General features: G+C 51.8%; 2 protein-coding genes and 1 pseudogene across 5 annotated transcripts in view; 2 read left to right on the top strand and 1 right to left on the bottom strand.

Annotated features, from left to right (window-relative positions):
* Positions 1 to 286: 286 nt before the first annotated feature.
* Positions 287 to 14263, top strand: GEMIN7 (gem nuclear organelle associated protein 7). Of its 4 annotated transcripts, none has more exons than XM_059666186.1 (3): positions 287 to 551; positions 2710 to 2790; positions 12757 to 14263. In XM_059666186.1, the coding sequence occupies exon 3, from the start codon at positions 12768 to 12770 to the stop codon at positions 13161 to 13163; it is 396 nt and encodes a 131-aa protein (XP_059522169.1). In that variant the 5' UTR covers positions 287 to 551; positions 2710 to 2790; positions 12757 to 12767; the 3' UTR covers positions 13164 to 14263. The 4 variants fall into 4 exon arrangements, with proteins under 4 accessions (XP_059522169.1, XP_059522170.1, XP_059522168.1 ...); XM_059666187.1 differs by having other exon boundaries at positions 288 to 551; positions 12760 to 14263; XM_059666185.1 differs by having other exon boundaries at positions 291 to 551; positions 2710 to 2818.
* LOC132217295 (guanine nucleotide-binding protein G(I)/G(S)/G(O) subunit gamma-5-like) lies at positions 9517 to 12059 on the bottom strand (annotated as a pseudogene).
* A 1065-nt stretch (positions 14264 to 15328) lies between the features above and the next one.
* The window catches only part of PPP1R37 (protein phosphatase 1 regulatory subunit 37), a 46026-nt gene continuing 43677 nt past the window's right edge, over positions 15329 to 17677 (top strand). Inside the window, exon 1 of the mRNA XM_059666182.1 lies at positions 15329 to 15936. Within this exon, the coding sequence (XP_059522165.1) occupies positions 15735 to 15936 (202 nt within the window). The 5' untranslated portion in view covers positions 15329 to 15734. The remainder of the gene's footprint in view (positions 15937 to 17677) is intronic.

Below are 17677 nucleotides of genomic sequence, written 5' to 3'. Positions count from 1 at the left end.
GCCCAGAGCAGCGAGGTTCCTGAGTATCTGGAACTGCTGGTCTGCCTGCAGGGCCTCGGTTTCCTCTGTGAAATGGGACTGCAGGGAGGGCTGCGGGACAAAAAGGCCGCCTCGGGTGCTTCCAGCTGCTGCTCGCTCCCCAAGGCTGTTTCCTGGCGCTTGGCTGCTTGGAGCATAATCTCAAGGTTTCCAGTAGGGGAGGTGGGGTTGGGGCTGGAGGACAAGGTTAGGAGTGTGCACGTGTAGGGAGGTGGGGGAGGGGGCAGAGACTAAGTTCTGCCTTTAACCCCCTTTTGAACCTCAGTATCTTCTTCCATAAAATGGGCATCCGGTCACCCTCACCTCGCAGACGGTAGACGAGCTCCGAGCGCCCGACCGTGCCACCAGCGTCCGGCCGTGCAGGCGTCCCAGCCCGGGAGCCCGCCCGCCCGCCCGCGACCACGTGGGCCGGCGGCGTCCGCGGCGGAACGCACGCTGGGCGGCGCGGGGCCCGCCCGAGCCTCTGCCGTGGGGACGCCGGCGGAAGTGGGGGCGCCGGCACGCAGGCCTCGGTGAGTTCGGGGGTTGGTGGGGGCAGAGCATCTTCCCCCTCCCCCGTCCGGGCCCCGGACGCCCACCCGCGGGCAGGCCGGGAGTGGCGGGCAGAGGCGGGTCCGAGCGGCCGCACCGCGGAGTTGGGGCGGGTCGGGACGCACGGGCGGGGCTGGTCCCGCGCCGCCGCCGGGGCGCGGTGGGGAGCAGGGGGCGCGGGGGTGATAGCTCCGATGCCGGTAGCAGGAGTAACAGCAGCAGCCAGACCCCCACCCTTTCCCGGGCGGACTCGTTGGCTTCCTAAGAGCTGGGAGACGGGAAGCAGGTCCAGCCCTGGGCGGAGTGGGGAGTGGACGCCCGGGGGCCGGGAGGACCTACTTAGTATAAGAATAGGAGAGCGATGGGTGGTGGTCAGGGAGGAATTGAAAGAATACTGACCGGCCCAGGGGGTGGAGGGGAGGGAGGGTCTCTCCCCTTTGAACTAATACGCATCCAACGGGGCAGCCCGTGGGGTTTGTGGACGGACGGGTCACCTGCGTTAACTATGTCTGGGCGCCTCTTGTTAAGCTGGCACCTCAGCTGGTTCCCTCCCCTGGCAGTGGAGGACTTGGCTAAACGTTAGTCCGAAGATCTGACCCACTGCCATGGCCTCAGTGAAGACGGAGGCCCCAGGAGGGAGGTCCGTGAGTCTCCGGCCCCTGCCATTGACCTCAGGGATGGGATCTGGAGTCAAACGAATTCGTTTGTCAAGCAGTGGGGGATGGGTGTGGACGTGGTTCCTGGAACCTTCCAGCAGGAAATCCTTGGTCGGAGACCAGAAGGATAAAGGACGATGATCTGGTCATCTGGGAGGGTGGATTAATGCCTGCTTTTGTCTTCTTGGGCACGCCCTTTGTGACCTTTCTCCAACCAGTTTCTCCTCTTTTTTCCTCTCCATATAATGACTTTATTTTCCTTTTTTGGTTTTTTAACAATATATTTTTATTGATTTTTAGAGAGAGAGGAAGGAGAGGGATAGAGAGATAGAAACATCAATGAGAGAGAAACATCACTGATCCCCCATAGGGGATTGAGCCTGCCACCTGGGCATGTGCCTGACCAGGAGTCAAACCAGTGACCTCTTGGTTGCTGGGTCGATGCTCAACACCTGAGCTGCACCAGCTGGGCTGTTTCCCCTTTTTTTAAAATGTAGAGTTAGCCAAAGCCGGTTTGGCTTAGTGGATGGAGCGTCGGCCTGCGGACTGAAGGGTCCCGGGTTCGATTCCGGTCAAGGGCATGTGCCTGGGTTGCGGGCACATTCCCAGTGGGAGATGTGCAGGAGGCAGCTGATCAATGTTTCTCTCTCATCGATGTTTCTAACTCTCTATCTCTCTCCCTTCCTCTCTGTAAAAAATCAATAAAATATATTTTTTAAAAAAAATGTAGAGTTAAAGTCATCCAACATACAGATGTAGCTATGGCTCCTTGCATATTTTGTTCTATCTAAAGTTAGATATTTCAGCTCTGAGATGAAGACAATGATCCCATTAAAATGACAACCTTTCTGAAAAATGGGTTTCATATTTATTTGACGGGAAATAAACTCCCCACTACCCCCTGCCCCCCTCCCCCCCAAAAAAGAAAACAACAACAAAAATACCTCTAGTCCAGAGCTACCGGCAGACAGTTCACAACCATGGCTAACACATGGTGTCCATGCAGGGAGAGGGCCCTGAGACAAGCAATGTTGTTAAACTTTTTAAACCAGCTACTTTTCTATTGTTCAGAATAAGAAGAATACTGAAGAAAAGCATTTTCCTTTTAGCCCAAGCGGCTATGAATAGTAAAAACCAACTGATTTGAAGTCCCTGGAATGCATGCAACTTAGACTTTCCTAACGCACACAGCCAGGTCCCAGGCTCTGAGTCTGCCTTTTAGGGAGTCTGGTGCTCGCTGGGTCACCGGCTGTTTATCGTTCCTCGGGGGTTTTGAGTGGCTGCTGCTTTGGCATCTGGCTGCTGGGTTTCAGTTTTGGGATCTTTTCCATTTCCAGCACTTTTCCTACTCTTGTCTGCTGCCACGACGGCCCCCATGATTTCCATGATTTCCGGCGGTGGCTGGTCACTTCCCTGGAGCTGGGCCGGAGTTCATAAACCTGGACTTGACCTGGGACATCTCTTGCTTTCAATTTTTTTCCAGGATGGTCTGAACCTTGCTAACACCATCTTCCCTGGCCTGACGGACATCAGCTGGTCGTCCTTCAGGATCTACCCAATCCAGAGCCAGTAGCTCTTTGGTCCATTATCAGGTATTTTTTGTCCGTCTTCTTACCTTCAAAGTAATCCACAGTCTGCTCCAGGATGACTCCTACTCAGCACACCTGGATATTAGGGGGGTACTTCAGCCTCTCCTGGCTTTGGAGGTGTGGCTTCTGCCGAGGCAGGGCTGGGGGCTGCCCTCTCGTCTGCAGCCACATTCTTGGAGGACGATCAAATCAGTTTCTTCTCAGGTCACACCTTGGCCTCAAACCTCCCGGGGCGCCCCTGTGCTGGCTGAAAAAACTGCCCTCCGCACAGGGCCGGCCACCGGGGTTTTGCTCCCTTTCCTGCCACTCACTAGCGTGCACCTGGCAGATGATTTGCCATCTCCCAGCTCCAGTTTTCTTTTCAGGAGAATGGGGATTGCACTCCTATGACCAAATCTGTTACCGCGTCCCCCGCCCCCGATGGAGAGAACAAGGCCCTGCGCTGGCCCGCCCTGAATTTTGTTTATTTTTTCTGAATTTTGTTTTATCCAGGGATTTAATTTAGTGACCAAGTCCTTGGCCACTTGCTTAATTTCCCGTAACTCCTTTATTACGTAGGAATCCTGGAGACTAGGTATTTCTCTTAAACCACTCAGGTGTTAATCTAGGTTGGGGGATAGCCCGGGGGGCTGATGACCTATGACTAAGCTTGCGGTGCCCTGGACAAATAGATTAGAAAAAAATAGATTAGAAAATGTCTATCCCCGTTAATCCCATTTACTGTGGTCTTCCAGACCAGGCGAAACCCGGGAGCCTTCCGTGGCTCTGCTTTTTCTCTCAGTCCATCAGCAAATAGTGAGGGCTCTCAACTTTCAAAGCATACCCTAAGGTGACCACTTCTCGAACCCCCACTGTTACCACCCCACCCCAGGCACCACCATCATCCCCCCCGGACCACTGTGGTGCCTTCCCCACTGGGCTCCCCGCTTCTGCTCTGTCCCCCACTGTCCATTTTCTGTGCCGCAGGCAGAGGGATCCTGTGAAGGCCCTGTCCCTCCTCTACTCGGAACCTCCATGGCTCCCGTCTCACCAGAGTACAGGCCAAGTTCTCGCCGGGGTCCTCAGGGCCCTGAACTTCGCCTCTGCCCCCACCTCGGCCTCCACCTCTCCCGCGCTGGCCTCCTTGCTAATCCTGAGTCACCCTTCCTTGGTCTTTGTGTTTGCTTTTCCCGCTGACCAGAAGCCCCCCCCCCCCCCCCCCCCCCCGCATGGCTTGATTCCTATTTCATTGAGGCCTGTGCTCACAGGTGACCTCAGCAGAGAGATCGCCCCTGGGTGCCCTGCTCCCTGGAAACCACCGCTTGCCCCCTAGGCTGAGCCAGGTGTTCCCTCGGGGCTCTCGCCGCCCTAGGGCTCCCTCATTCCAGCCCTGCCCGTTCTGGGTCGTTGTCTGGATTAGAGACAAGTCTGTCACCATGAGGGCCGGGCCGGGCTGTTCCAGGCACAGCTGTGTCCCCACTACCACCCAGCATGGGCAGGGCACAGAGCAGGAACTGAGATAATGTGGATGGCGAATCTTTACGTTCCCTAAGTGAGTATTTACAGCCCTCCCCCTGTGCCAGGCCCCAAGAGGGGCTGGGGATGGAGTTGTGACGTAGTCGGAGGTGTCCATTCTCTCAAAGACTGTTCTGTGGCAGAACAGACAGCACAGAGGAAAGCAAATAAGTGCATTTGTCAGGAGGTGACGGGGCTGAGAAAAGAAGGAAAGAGAATGTGAGGGGAAAGGGCCGTTACTTTTCTCCCAGTGAAGGTGGCGTTTGCACAGTGAGTGACCTGAATGAAGCGAGGGAGGAGGGTGAACCATGACTAGAAATACATTATGTCTCCCATTTGGGACAGGGTTCTAGGCAGCAAGAACAGCATGTGCAAAGGGCCTGAGACAGGAATGTGCTTGAACTGTTATAGGACCAACAGTGAGCAAAGGGTGGAGCGGGGGGCGAGGAGGTCAGAGATGATGGGTCCTCCTATGTAGCCTCTATAAGAACTTCGGCTTTTGCTGTGGCTGAGGCAGGAGCAGATAAGAGCTCTTAGTAGAGGAGGGATTGTGATGAGACTTAGTTCTAACAGGATCTCTCTGACAGCTGAGTGGGGAAGAGACTGAGGGGTGAAGGTGGAGGCAGGGAGCCCAAAGGAAAGAGACTGACTGCAGTAGTCCAGGTGGGAGATGCTGGGGGCTGGGATGAAGAGGCAGAGTGGGGGAATGAGAGATTACCAGATTCTGGATTTGTGGGGTTTTTTTTGTTTTGTGGGTTTGTTTTGTTTTGTTTTGTTAATCTTCATCCGAGGATTTTTTCTATTGATTTTTAAAGAGAGTGGAAGGGAGGGAAAGAGAGAGAGAGAGAGAGAGAGAGAGAGAGAGAGATTGGTTGCTTCCTGCACGTCTCCCACACACATCCTATCTGGGACTGGGAATTGAACCTGCAACCCAGGCACTTGCCCTTGATTGGAATAGATACAGTGATGGCGAACCTATGACACGCGTGTCAGAGGTGACACGCGAACTCATTTTTTTGGTTGATTTTTCTTTGTTAAATGGCATTTAAATATATAAAATAAATATCAAAAATATAAGTCTTCGTTTTACTATGGTTGCAAATATCAAAAAATTTCTATATGTGACACGGCACCAGAGTTAAGTTAAGGTTTTTCAAAATGCTGGCACGCCAAGCTCAAAAGGTTCGCCATCACTGGAAGAGAACATTCGACTGACTCTTCAGTGCTCAGGTTGACACTCTAACCTCTGAGCCACACTGGCCAGGACCTGGATGCATTTTTGAAGTGGAGCTGACAGACTTTACTGATGGATTGATTGAATGTGGGTAGCAGAGAAATTGAGGAGTCCGGACACTGGGGTGTCCTTTATCTGTGTGATCACCACCTTCCCCCAGAGATTCTCCCTTCTCCTAACACTCTAACCCAGTGGTTCCCAACCTTCCTAATGCCGCGACCCTTTAATACAGTTCCTCTTGTTGTAGTGACCCCCAATTTCATTGTTACAAATTGAACATAATTAAAGCATAGTGATTAATCACAAAAACGATATGTAATTATACATGTGTTTTCCGATGGTTTTAGGTGACCCTGTGAAAGGGTCGTTCGACCCCCAAAGGGGTCGCGGCCCACAGGTTGAGAACCGCTGCTCTAGGAGGTCTTTTTTATGCTTCATTTCACAGATGAGGAACTGGAGCAGGGAGACTGCCCATAGAGTTGCAATGACCTGCCCAGATCCCTGGTAGTGAATCTGGGCTTAGGACCCACTGGTCTCTCCCAATTCACATCCTTTTTTTTTTTTTTTTTTTTTTTTTAAATATATGTTATTGATTTTTCTACAGAGAGGAAGGGAGAGGAATAGAGAGTTAGAAACATCGATCAGCTGCCTCCTGCACACCACGTACCAGGGATGTGCCCACAACCAAGGTACATGCCCTTGACCGGAATCGAACCTGGGACCCTTCAGTCTGCAGGCTGACGCTCTATCCACTGAGCCAAACCGGTCAGGGCCCCAATTCACATCCTTATCCTCCCTCCCGGATGAAAAGCTGTGACTCCAACTCCTTATTGCAAGGCCAACCTAAGAGCGGGTTTTACATTTTTAAGCGGTTGGAAAACGTTTTTAAAAATCATTTGTGGTGTGTGAAATTATATAAAATTCAAAATTCAGTGTACCAGTAAGTAAGGTTTTATTGGAGCACTAGATGCCCGTGCATAAATTTGTGCACCAATGGGGTCCCTCGGCCTGGCCTGTGGAATCATGTGAAACCAGCTCTCTGACATCCCCCAAGAAGTCCTGGATTGCGAGAGGGTGCAGGCCAGGCCGAGGGACCCCACTGGTGCGCGATCAGGGCCGGGGAGGGGGCGGGGGGGGGGGGGGGGGGATGCGGGAGGCTCCAGGGCGTGTCTGGCCCTTCTCGCTCAGTCCCAATCAGCTGGACCCCAGCAGCAAGCTAACCTACCAGTCTGCCCCCTGGTGGTCAGTGCACATCATAGCTAGAGGTTGAGCAACCTTAGCATATCATTAGCATATTACACTTTGATTGGTTGAACAGACAACCAGACACTTATTAGCATATTAGGCTTTTATTATATAGGATAGCCATGTTCATTGTTTATGTTTTATTTATGGCTTTCCTGCTACTATGGCAGAGTTGAGTAGTGTGATGGAGGCCCTATGACCCATGAAGCCCAAAATATTTACTATTGGGCCCTTTACAGAGGATATTACTGACTTCTGCTAATAAGGAATATATTGGGCTCCCAATGGGACTTGGCAGCTAGTTCCACAGGGGCCTGGGAAAGGGACAGAAAGGTTTGGGAGTGGGTGACTGTAAGGTTAGGAGAGGGAGTTCAGATTCCTAAGGGGGAATCTAACTTAAAAATATATATATATCCCTAGTCGATTTGGCTCAGTGGATAGAGCATCGGCCTGTGGACTGAAAGATCCCAGGTTCAATTCCAGTCAAGGGCACATGCCCAGATTTTGGGCTCAATTCCCAGTAAGGGCGTGCAGGAGGTAGCCAATCAATGTTTCTCTCTCCTTCCCTCCCTCTTCCTTCCTCTCTGAAATCAATAAAAATATATTTATTAAAAAATTACATATATATATATATCTATAATAATAAAAGCACAATATGCTAATTAGACCAGACAGCCGGACAACCTTCTGGACGAAGCCAGGGCTGCGAGGGCCAAACCCCTTGCACGAATTTTGTGCATCGGGCCTCTAGTGTGTGTGTGTGTGTGTGTGTGTATATATATATATATATATATATATATATATATATATATATATATACATATATATATATATATATATACATATATATATATAGCCCGGCTGGCATGGCTCAGTGGTTGAGTGTTGACCTCACTAAAAATGTTTTTATTATTTATTTTTTAAAATATTGATTTCAGAGAGGAAGGGAGAGGGAGAGAGAGATAAAAACATCAATAATGAAAGAGAATTATTGACCAGCTGCCTCCTACATGCCCCCTATTGGAGATGGATCCCACAACCCAGGCATGTGTCCTGACTGGGAATTGAACGGTGACTTCCTGGTTCATAAGTTGATGCTCAATCACTGAGCCACATCGGCCGCGTAAGGAATCTAACATTTTTTTTCCTAAGATTTTTTTTTAAGGGACATGGAAGCATTGCAACACATTCCTTTTTAAAATTAGAATTTAAAATTTATTTGAATAGGTTATTCAAATACATGGGACAGAATTCAAAGGGTACAAAAAGGCAGACAACTCCGGGCTCTTCATGGGCAGAAGGTCGGAATGCCTGGCGTTTGCAGTTTCCTGATTCTGTCCAGCTGCCCTCTCTGAGGCTGTCCTAATTGACACCGGGCCACAGGGATTTGAAGGTGTTCCTCCATAGCTGCACCCGCTCAGAGCTTTATCAGCCCCTTTATCTTCCCTGGTCTGGGAAGTGGAATCCTATAGCCTGGTAGCTTGAATTTGCATCTCTCAGGTTCTCAGTGAGGCTGTGTGAATATGTCACATACTCAGTAGCAGTCTCTATCCCCCCTCTTCCCACCTGATTGTCAGTGGTTCTCAACTAGAAATGATTTTTTTGTCCCCTAGAGACAGTTGGTGTGTGTGTGTGTGTATTTTAATGGCTTTACTGAATTGACATGTAATTCTCAGACCATGCTATTCCCTAATGGAGAGAGTTTTGGTTGTCACATCTCAGGCAGCTACTGGCACCTAGTGGGTAGAGGCCAAGGATGCTGCTAAACCCCGACACCCAGGCACAGGACACCCCCACAACACAACAAAGAATGATCCAGCCCAAGTCAGTAGCAGGGAGGGTGAGAAACCCTGGTCCACAGCCTGGACCCATTTCTCGTCCTTTCTTGCAAGGAGCTCACAGTTGAGCTACAGAAACAGGAAGAGCCTCACAGAAAAAGGACAATCTCGATCACTTCTGGACCATGAATGACCCCAAGACAGACACTGGGTGCCTCATATTTGTCAGTGACTTCAATTAACCATTTTATTTTTGTTTATTTTTAAAAATATATATTTTATTGATTTCGGAGAGGAAGGGAGAGGTAGAGAGAGATAGAAACATCAATGATGGGAATCACTGACCAGCTCCCTCCTGCATGCCCTCCACTGGGGATCAAGCCTGAAACCTGGGCATGTGCCCTGACTGGGAATTGAACCATGACCTCCTAGTTCATAGGTCACGCTCAACCACTGAACCGCACTGGCCAGGCCAATCACTTTATTTTTTATTTATTTTTAAAATATATTTTTATTGATTTCAGAGAGGAAGGAAGAGGGAGAGAGAGAGAGAGAAGCATCAATGATGAGAGAGAATCATTGACTGGCTGCCTCCTGGGATTGAGCCCGCAACCCAGGCATGTGCCCTTGACCGGAATCGATCCTGGGACCCTTCAGTCTGCAGGCTGATGCTCTATCCACTGAGCCAAATTGGCTAGGGCCACTTTATTTTTTTATACTAAGTATGTTATTTGTATGCTGTTGCCAGTGTATATAAAGTAATTATCCTTGTGAAATAGAAACTCATGAACATTCATAGAAGTAGATGCTAAGGACTGACAAAAGCAGAAGTTTGAATAATATGGCACATGTTACAGGGATAAGATTTTTGTACAGGCTTCAAATTCAGCTCTCTGAATCTTCATTGGTTCATGAAAAGTGGTTTAGAACACCTTCAAAGATTCATTTCCCTACAAAAAGGAACAAACTTTCTGGGATCTGAAGGGGTTGGTACTTGAAGATACTTCCATCAGCAGGGGGTCACGCTGAGCATTCTGCAGACAGAATTTTTCAAATCGGCAGCTGCCTGGTAAACCTTCACTCGGTTGAGCCAGGCCTCCAGCCTGAGCTGTTGAACCTCTTTCTCCATAGCGGCGATGCTGGAGGAGCCAGGCCTGATGCACAGGAGAGCCGTGTGAGGACGGGTCGGGGTGTGAAGGCGGGAGGATGTGGGGGAGCCAGTGAGGAGTTGACGTCAATAGTCCCGGCAGGAAGTGGTGGAAGTGATGGTGGTGGGTCCCCAGTTAATGAGAGCTTTAGGGAGGAGGGGACTGAGCTACAGAGTGGAGCAGCTGCCTGAACCAAATGTAGGCGCCCCTCTCTTCCTCCTCCAACCCCCAAAGCCAGCGTTTCCCCATATGCAATCCACGTCATAGCAGTGGTGCTTGCGATGTTGCAGGAGAATGCTAAACATTGTACATTAGGTCATTCAGTCCCCATGACAACCGTGGGAGGTAGGTCCTTTTATCATTCCTGTTTTACAGGTGGGGAAACCAAGGCACAGAGCAGCCAAGCAGTTCACCCCAGGTCAGACAACAGCACGAATAACAACTGTAACTCTTATGGAGAACCTGGTGTATATCCAGCCCCCTCCTGCAAAGCCTGTTGAATCCTGATAAACAGAGGTGGCAATTGGTGCTATTTCTCCATACGGTGAAGAGGAAAGTGCCTCTTGCTTGAGGTCACCCAGCTAAACAGGCCTGGGAGCTTCATCTCCACTCCTTTCATGGGACCAGAGCCTGGTCCCTGTGCCAGTCAGTGTTCCAGGAGCTGAGGACACGGGGGAGGAGGGGAAGCAGGGCTGTGGGGACGGAGCCATCTTGCAGGGAAGGACCATAGCAGAACAATAAATATACAAGATGTCTAGGAGGGGTCTGTGCTGCAGAGAATGATGAAGCTGATAGAGGGATGAGGGGCAGATAAAACTTTAAGATCAGGTGGTCAGGGAAGGGGAAAAGGAGATAGAGCAGAGGGAACCCCAATGCCCAGGCCTGAGAAGGGATTGCAGGCGTATTCAGGGACCAGCAGAGAGGCCAGAGTGGCTGGGGTTGGATGGTGTGCCAAGAGGGGGTCCAGAACATGGGGGCCCTGAGGGCAGTGATGAGGACTTTCCACCGGAAGGCTCTGAGTAGCGAGGAGATGTTATTTGACTCTGGTCCCTCTGGCTGTGTGTGAGGACAGGGATAGGGGTGTGAAGGCGGAAAGGTGTGGGGGAGCCAGTGAGGAGTTGACTTCAACAGTCCAGGCAGGGAGTGGTGGAAGTGATGGTGGTTGGACCAAGATGTTGACAGTTGAGAGAATAAGAAGTGGTAGTCTTTGAAAATAATATATATGTATATTTTTTTCCTCAGCTTTTTAAAACAATTTTTATTTTTAAGTATATTTTGATTGATTTCAGAGAGGAAGGGAGAGGGGGAGAGAGAGAGAAACATCAATGATGAGAGAGAATCATTGAACGGCTGCCTCCTGCATGCCCCCTACTGGGGATGAGTCCACAAACCGGGCATGTGCCCTTGGCCAGAATCGAACCTTCAGTCCGCTGGCTGACACTCTATCCACTGAGCCAAACTGGCTATGGCTACTTATTGATTTTAGAGAGAGAGAGAAGCATTGATTGGTTATTCCACTTATTTATGCATTCATTGGTTGCTTCTTGTATGTGCCCTGACCAGGGATTGGACCTGAAACCGTGGTGTATCGGGAGAACGCTCTAACCAACTGAGCTACCTGGCCAGGGCTTTCGCTCAGCTTTTCTTTTACAACCTTGATATTTTTGAAGAATCCAGACTAATTTTTTATTTTTTTAAGAAAAAGCTTTAACTGTGAGGTCGAATGGCAAGGAGACAAGAGGCAGAGCTGAAATCTGTCTCTCAGGCCCAGCCAGTGTGGTTCAGTGGTTGAGCGTTGACCTATGAACCAGGAGGTCATGGTTCAGTTCCCAGTCAGGACACATGCCCTGGTTGCAGGCTCCATCCGCCGTAGGGGTGTGCAGGAGGCAGCCGGTCATTGATTCTCTCTCATTGATGTTTCTATCTCTCCCTCTCCCTTCCTCTCGATAATGAATAAAAAATTTTTTTTAAAAAATTAAAATTGTTAAAAAAAAGGCTAATTTTTTGGTATAATGCTCTTTAAGTTGATTAGACACAATTGTCCCTTATGATTAGATTCAGGTAATCCACACACCTGTGTCCTGTCCTTTTTTTTTTTTTAATTTATTGATTTCTTACAGAGAGGAAGAGAAGGGGATAGAGAATTAGAAACATGGATGAGAGAGAAACATCCATCAGCCGCCTCCTGCCCAACCCCTACTGGGGATGTGCCCGCAACCAAGGTACATGCCCTTGACCAGAATCGAACCTGGGACCTTTCAGTCCTCAGGCCGAGGCTCTATCCACTGAGCCAAACCGGTTACGGCTGTCCTGTCCTTCTTAATACATCACATCAGGAGGTACATGGTGTCTGTCTGTCTCATTACTGCACATATCAGCTTTGATGCCTAAGTGCTGGTGTCCACCAGGTTTCCCCACCATAAAGTTACTCTTTACAGTGAATATCTTGTGAGGAGGCACTTTAAGACTGTAGATACCCTGGACCGCATCGATGTTCCTCCACAGGTTTTAGCATCTATTGATTTTAGCTGCCGTTCTAAGATAAGAAGGAAGTTTCCTTCTCCTTTGTTTGTTTTTAATTAGCATGGGCTCATGGATTTCTGTTTTATTCAGTGGTTATAATCTGCACTTGTCATATTTAAATGTTCAAATCATTCCAGATTTGTCCAGTGGGAACCTTTCTAGGCTGGCGTCTGCGGGATGGGATTTATTCGGAAGGTAGCATTTCCTGGTGGGTTAGATGGGCCATGTGTGAGAGAGGAGAGGAGACAGGGGTCTTTCAGCACATGTTTATGGCCAGGAACTGGGAGTAAAGCTGTGATAACATCAGGCAGAAGTCCCCACTCTGTGAACCTCGTGAATGGTGGCAGTTCTGGGAGTAGGGGACTGGTGGAGGGATGGTGCAGCTTTTAGGAGGGGGAATCAGGAGGTTGGTTTTGGACAGGCTGAGCTGAGATGTGGCAGAAAAGCCTCTGCTTCCAGTCCTCCCTCTTCCTGTCACCCCACCTCCCTGTGTAATGACTCCCGTTCTTCTTTACCCAGCAGCCCGGACAATGCAGACGCCACTGCCCAGTCCTGTGCCCGTGCTCCGGCTGCCCCGGGGCCCCGAGGGCTTGAGCAGAGGCTTTGCCCCCGATGGACGGAGGGCCCCCCTGAAGCCAGAGGTTCCTGGAACCCCGGAGTCTCCTGTAGTTGACGAATGTCAGGAATCCCAGGAACAGCGGGCCCGAGCCCTCCTCCGGGAACGCTACCTCCGCAGCCTGCTGGCCATGGTGGGTCGCCAGGTCAGCTTCACCCTGCATGAGGGTGTGCACGTGACCGCCCACTTCGGAGCCACTGACGTGGAGGTGGCCAACTTCTACGTGCTGCAGCTGCAGACGCCAATAGGCGTGCAGGCGGAGGCACTGCTCCGGTGCAGTGACATTATTGCATACACCTTCAAGCTGTAAAGACGTTGTGGGCCCAGCCAGATTCCCAGGCTTCCAGCAGTTCCAGATCTCTGGGCCTCATAGAGTTCGAATTCCCTTGGGGTTTGGGGCCAAGCTCCAAGCAACTGACTTCTTAGGTCTCCAGTGTCTCCAGTAAAATTCTGCAACCCCACAAGTTCTAGATCGCATTGAAAGGAATGCTCTACCTCACAGAACTTTACACTCGACAGAAATGTGGGTCTTGGGGCAGTTCCCGAAGACTGGAGGTGGGTGGGGCCGGGGAGGGGGCAGTGGGAATAAAGGAAGGCAAATTGCAGAGTGGGAAACTGTTTATTATAGAAGTTGCAAAGTTCAGTCACCCTGAAGAAATTCCCCAATACCACCCTCCTGCCAAAGAACAATTATTACAGGAAAATCCGCCTCCTGTTGTTGTTTTTTTTTAGTATATTTTTATTGATTTTAGAAAGGAGGGGAGAGAGAGAAACATCAAAGATAAGAAAATCATTGATCGGCTGCCTCCTGCAGGCCCCCTACTGGGGGTGGAGCCACAACTGGGCATGTGCCCTTGACCAGAATGGAACCGGGACTCTTCAGTCTGCAGACCCAACGCTCTATCCACTGAACCACACCAGCTAGCCCCCCCCCCCCATTTTTTTAATAAGTGTACCCAAACAGGGATGAAGCCAGATTTAGGGGGTGGGAGCCTCCAAGGACTTAATCCCATGGAGCTGGGCCAAGAAGAAGGGCACATCAGAAAGCTGGGAGAAACTTGGGATAAAGGTGCAGGGATTGGACTGCTCCTAGCCTCAGGGAACAGCTGGAGGGACCTGGATAACAGGCTTGGATGTTCTGGACTAAATTTCTTTATTGGGTGGGAGGGGATGTACATAGCAAGCGATGCGCTCCTGCGTGGCCTGGGTGGTGTGACCACCGCAGATTCGCTTCCCCCACCCCACCTGTGGAAAGGCTGGACTCTGCGCGGCGCCATTGAGAAAATGGCTGAGGATCAGGGATTAGAGTGAAGCTTCACCTCTCCATTTTGCTCCAGCTCTGTGGCATGGCCGTCCAAGTCACTTGCTTCACTTAGCCCGTCACTAGTAGTCTTTTGGCAGATTCGTTTTTGTTTTTTTTTAGTTTTTTTTTTTATTGCTTAAAGTATTACAAAGGGTATTACATATGTGTCCTTTCCCCCCCCCCCCCCGCCCTTGACAGTCCCCTAGCCTCCCCCAGATTCGTTTTAAAAAAGTAATTTCTGCCCCCTTTGTAATCCCATCAACTTAAAAATGCAGGTGGAGATCTATTAAGTATACATGAGATTTGCTTCGTTCCTGTTCAGTCACGAAAGTGCTGTGGCTAATGTCGGAGACAAGTGGAAAGTCTCAGCTTCCACATGTCCGTTCACAACGCCACCTCTGGTGAGTCCCTGGCCTAGCTCTCGAGTTGCCTTGGCAACGACGTCGCTCGCTCCTCCCCAAGGCCCCTTTTTGGGGTTTTAGCCCCGCCTTTACCCCCCCCCCCCCGCGGTTGCTGCGAGGGCTGGGGAAAGCTCAGCGAAAGTGCGGAGGCGAATATTAAGTGACTGAATTGTGTCGGGGCGCGGGAGGGTGGGGGCGTGGAAAGGCGGGCGGGGGCGTGGCTTGAGCTCGCGCCGGTTTCGCTTCGGGCTTAGTGATCTACCTGCTCCATCGCTCGGTATTTCGGTTGGCAGATTCCTCCTGCTTTTGGAATTCCTTCGCCCACCCGTCCCCCTTTTAAAATCAAGGCAATGAGCTCCCACATACTTTAGTTTATAAACTTAAATCGTGTCTTATACAACGCTATCCAGCTACAGAAAATCGTTGATGAAACTGCAGTCTGCAAATGAAAGGCTACAAACTAGCAAGGGGGTTACGAGCTCGGTCTCCAGGTAGAGGATCCCTCGGTCAGCACCCGTCACCAGTACTCACATTGCACACAGCTATCACCTTTCAAGTTCTCCACCCCTTCACCTCTCTCCTCCTCAGCTGGCCTCGCCCGGGCAAGCAGATGCTTTTTTATCTTCATCGACTCGCCTCCCTTATGCAGTGTCTGAGCTAGTGACGAAAGTGCGCGAGCTCGACCCACAGCTCTCGGGACGGAGGCGGGAAGGCGGGGGGCGGGCGGCCCGGGTTCGCGCGTGCGCGCTGCTCCGGGAGACGGCGTCCGCCTCGCCCCGCCCGTCGCGCTCTGCAGTTCCGGCTCTGCGGATTCCGCGCTCACGTTTCTTTCTCCCGTGGCTCCAGCTGCCTTTTGTTCTCCCACCTCAGCACCCCGCGAGGCGACTCTGCTTGCGGACAGCTCAGATAGATTTTCTGCTTTTCTTAGTACGCGGTGGGCTCACCCGGCCTTTAGCGAAAGTGCGGCTGCGAACAAGCAGGCGGACGCGGAGCTCGGGGGAGGCGCGCTCGGGCTCCCGGTGGCGGCGGCGACGACGACGACCAGGAAAGCGGACGGAGGCGGCGCCTGAAAGAGCGGCGGAGCCCATGCCCCGAGACGGCGGGCGGGCCCGGAGAGACAAGTCCGGGGCCCGGGGCATGTCCCCGGGGCCCCCGTGAGGAGGCGGCGGCGGCGGCGATGGAGAACCCGCCGCAGGAGGCGCCGCCCGGGCCGGGCGCGGACGGCGACGCCGAAGAGGCCCCCGCCGAGGCCCAGTCTCCCAGCCCCGCATCGTCCCCGACCGACGGGCGCCTCAAGGCTGCGGCCAAGCGCGTCACGTTCCCCTCCGACGAGGATATTGTGTCCGGAGCCGTGGAGCCCAAAGACCCCTGGAGACACGGTAACCACAACCGAGGAGAGGGGGCGGGCGCGGGGCCTCGGGAGCCGGTGCGACGCCCAGCACGCAGGTGCCGCTCAGTGAATTGCACCTAATGATGACTTCAGGCGGCCGTCGTCAGTAGAGATGGGATGGCTGTTGGGTCGGGAAGGTGAGACGTAGCCCGTTTATGCCCACCCCCACCTCCGCCCGATGGTTTTAGGAATTAAAACGATGAGCCATTAAAAGAAAGTTTGGTGGCCTGGGAGACCGGGAGGACTTAGCCTTTGAGCTCATAGTTCCCCCGGAGCAGGATCGAGGGCGCTACCCCGGGAGGAGGCGGCCAGCAGGGGCGCTGGAAGCGCAGTTGGAGAAGTCTGCTGGGCCCACGGGATGAAAGCGGTTCCGTTTCCTGGTCTGAAGCCTGGGGGAAGGCAGGGACTAAGCCTGGACTGTGGCTGCAGCGGAGGCGGTAAATCCTGGGGTCGGGGAGCGGGAGTCAAGGTAAACTCGCAGAAAAGGAGCAGAATGGTGCTCCATTGGGGGTGAGAGAGTCAGGTGTTAGCTCTTGGCGTGAAGGAGGAGGAAAGTCACTCCGTGCTTGGAAGCAGTACAGTGGGGCCTTGACTTACGAGTTTAATTCGTTCCGAGACCGAGCTCTTAAGGAGCTCGTTAACTCACATTACTCTATCAACTCAGTGCAAAAAATCGGCAGAGACAGCTGGTAGCTCAAAAAACTCGTTAGTCGGGACACTCGTAAGTCAAGGCCCCACTGTAGTTGGTAGTCGTTCAGGAGCAGAGGGACTTTGGGGCCTGGGTAGAGAAGGCTCTTCCCCCCCCCCCCCACCCGAGAAAGAATTGGGGAATTGGAGGTGCTGGTCGGTAGAAGGTGAGAACATGGGAGAAGTTGGGTGGGTGAGGTGTTGGGGGAGGAAGCAAGTCTGTGGACTGTAGGTCCCTGGAGGCGGCCAGGTCAGCGTTGGAGCTGAGAGGGCAGCTAGCTGGAGGAGTGCTTTACCCGCGGGCTGGGGAGGTGGACAGTCTCTCCTGTGATGGACGGCAGCCGTGAGGGTGAGTCCGTTCCTGTGCTGGGGCGGAGAGCCCACAGGGAGAGGGAGCAGGCTGGCCCTGGCTGGGTAGAAGCTGGTCTGTTGGCCCCCGGGAAAGAGGAGGGGCTGCTGCTGGTCGGTGGCAAAGGAGGACTTGGTGCCTTTGGTGTGAGAGTGAGAAACATGGTAACTGGAAACTGAACACACAGGGCGTCCGCCATCAATACCAGCGTGACTAGTTACTGCTAAAGAGACGGGCGGGGGTTAATTGAAGATTCTTATTTATTTATTTATTTTATTATATTTTTAAAAATATGTTTTGTTTTGTTTTTTACAGAGAGGAAGGGTGAGGGATAGAGAGTTAGAAACACAGATGAGAGAGAAACATCGATCAGCCGCCTCCTGCATACCCCCTACTGGGGATGTGCCTGCAACCCAGGTACATGCCCTTGACCGGAATCGAACCTGGGACCCTTCAGTCCACAGGCGGACGCTCTATCCACTGAACCAAACCAGTTAGGGCAGTCTTTTAAAAATATATATATTTTTAAAGCCAAAACCGGTTTGGCTCAGTGGATAGAGCGTCGGCTTGCGGACTGAAAGGTCCCAGGTTCGATTCCGGTCAAGGGCATGTACCTGGGTTGCAGGCACATCCCCAGTAGGAGATGTGCAGGAGGCGGCTGATCGATGTTCCTCTCTCATCGATGTTTCTAACT

Source organism: Myotis daubentonii, chromosome 15, assembly GCF_963259705.1.
Source record: "Myotis daubentonii chromosome 15, mMyoDau2.1, whole genome shotgun sequence".
NCBI lineage: Eukaryota > Metazoa > Chordata > Mammalia > Chiroptera > Vespertilionidae > Myotis > Myotis daubentonii.
The sequence above is the reverse complement of the archived record's forward strand: the minus strand, read 5'-3'. Positions and strand labels throughout refer to the sequence as shown.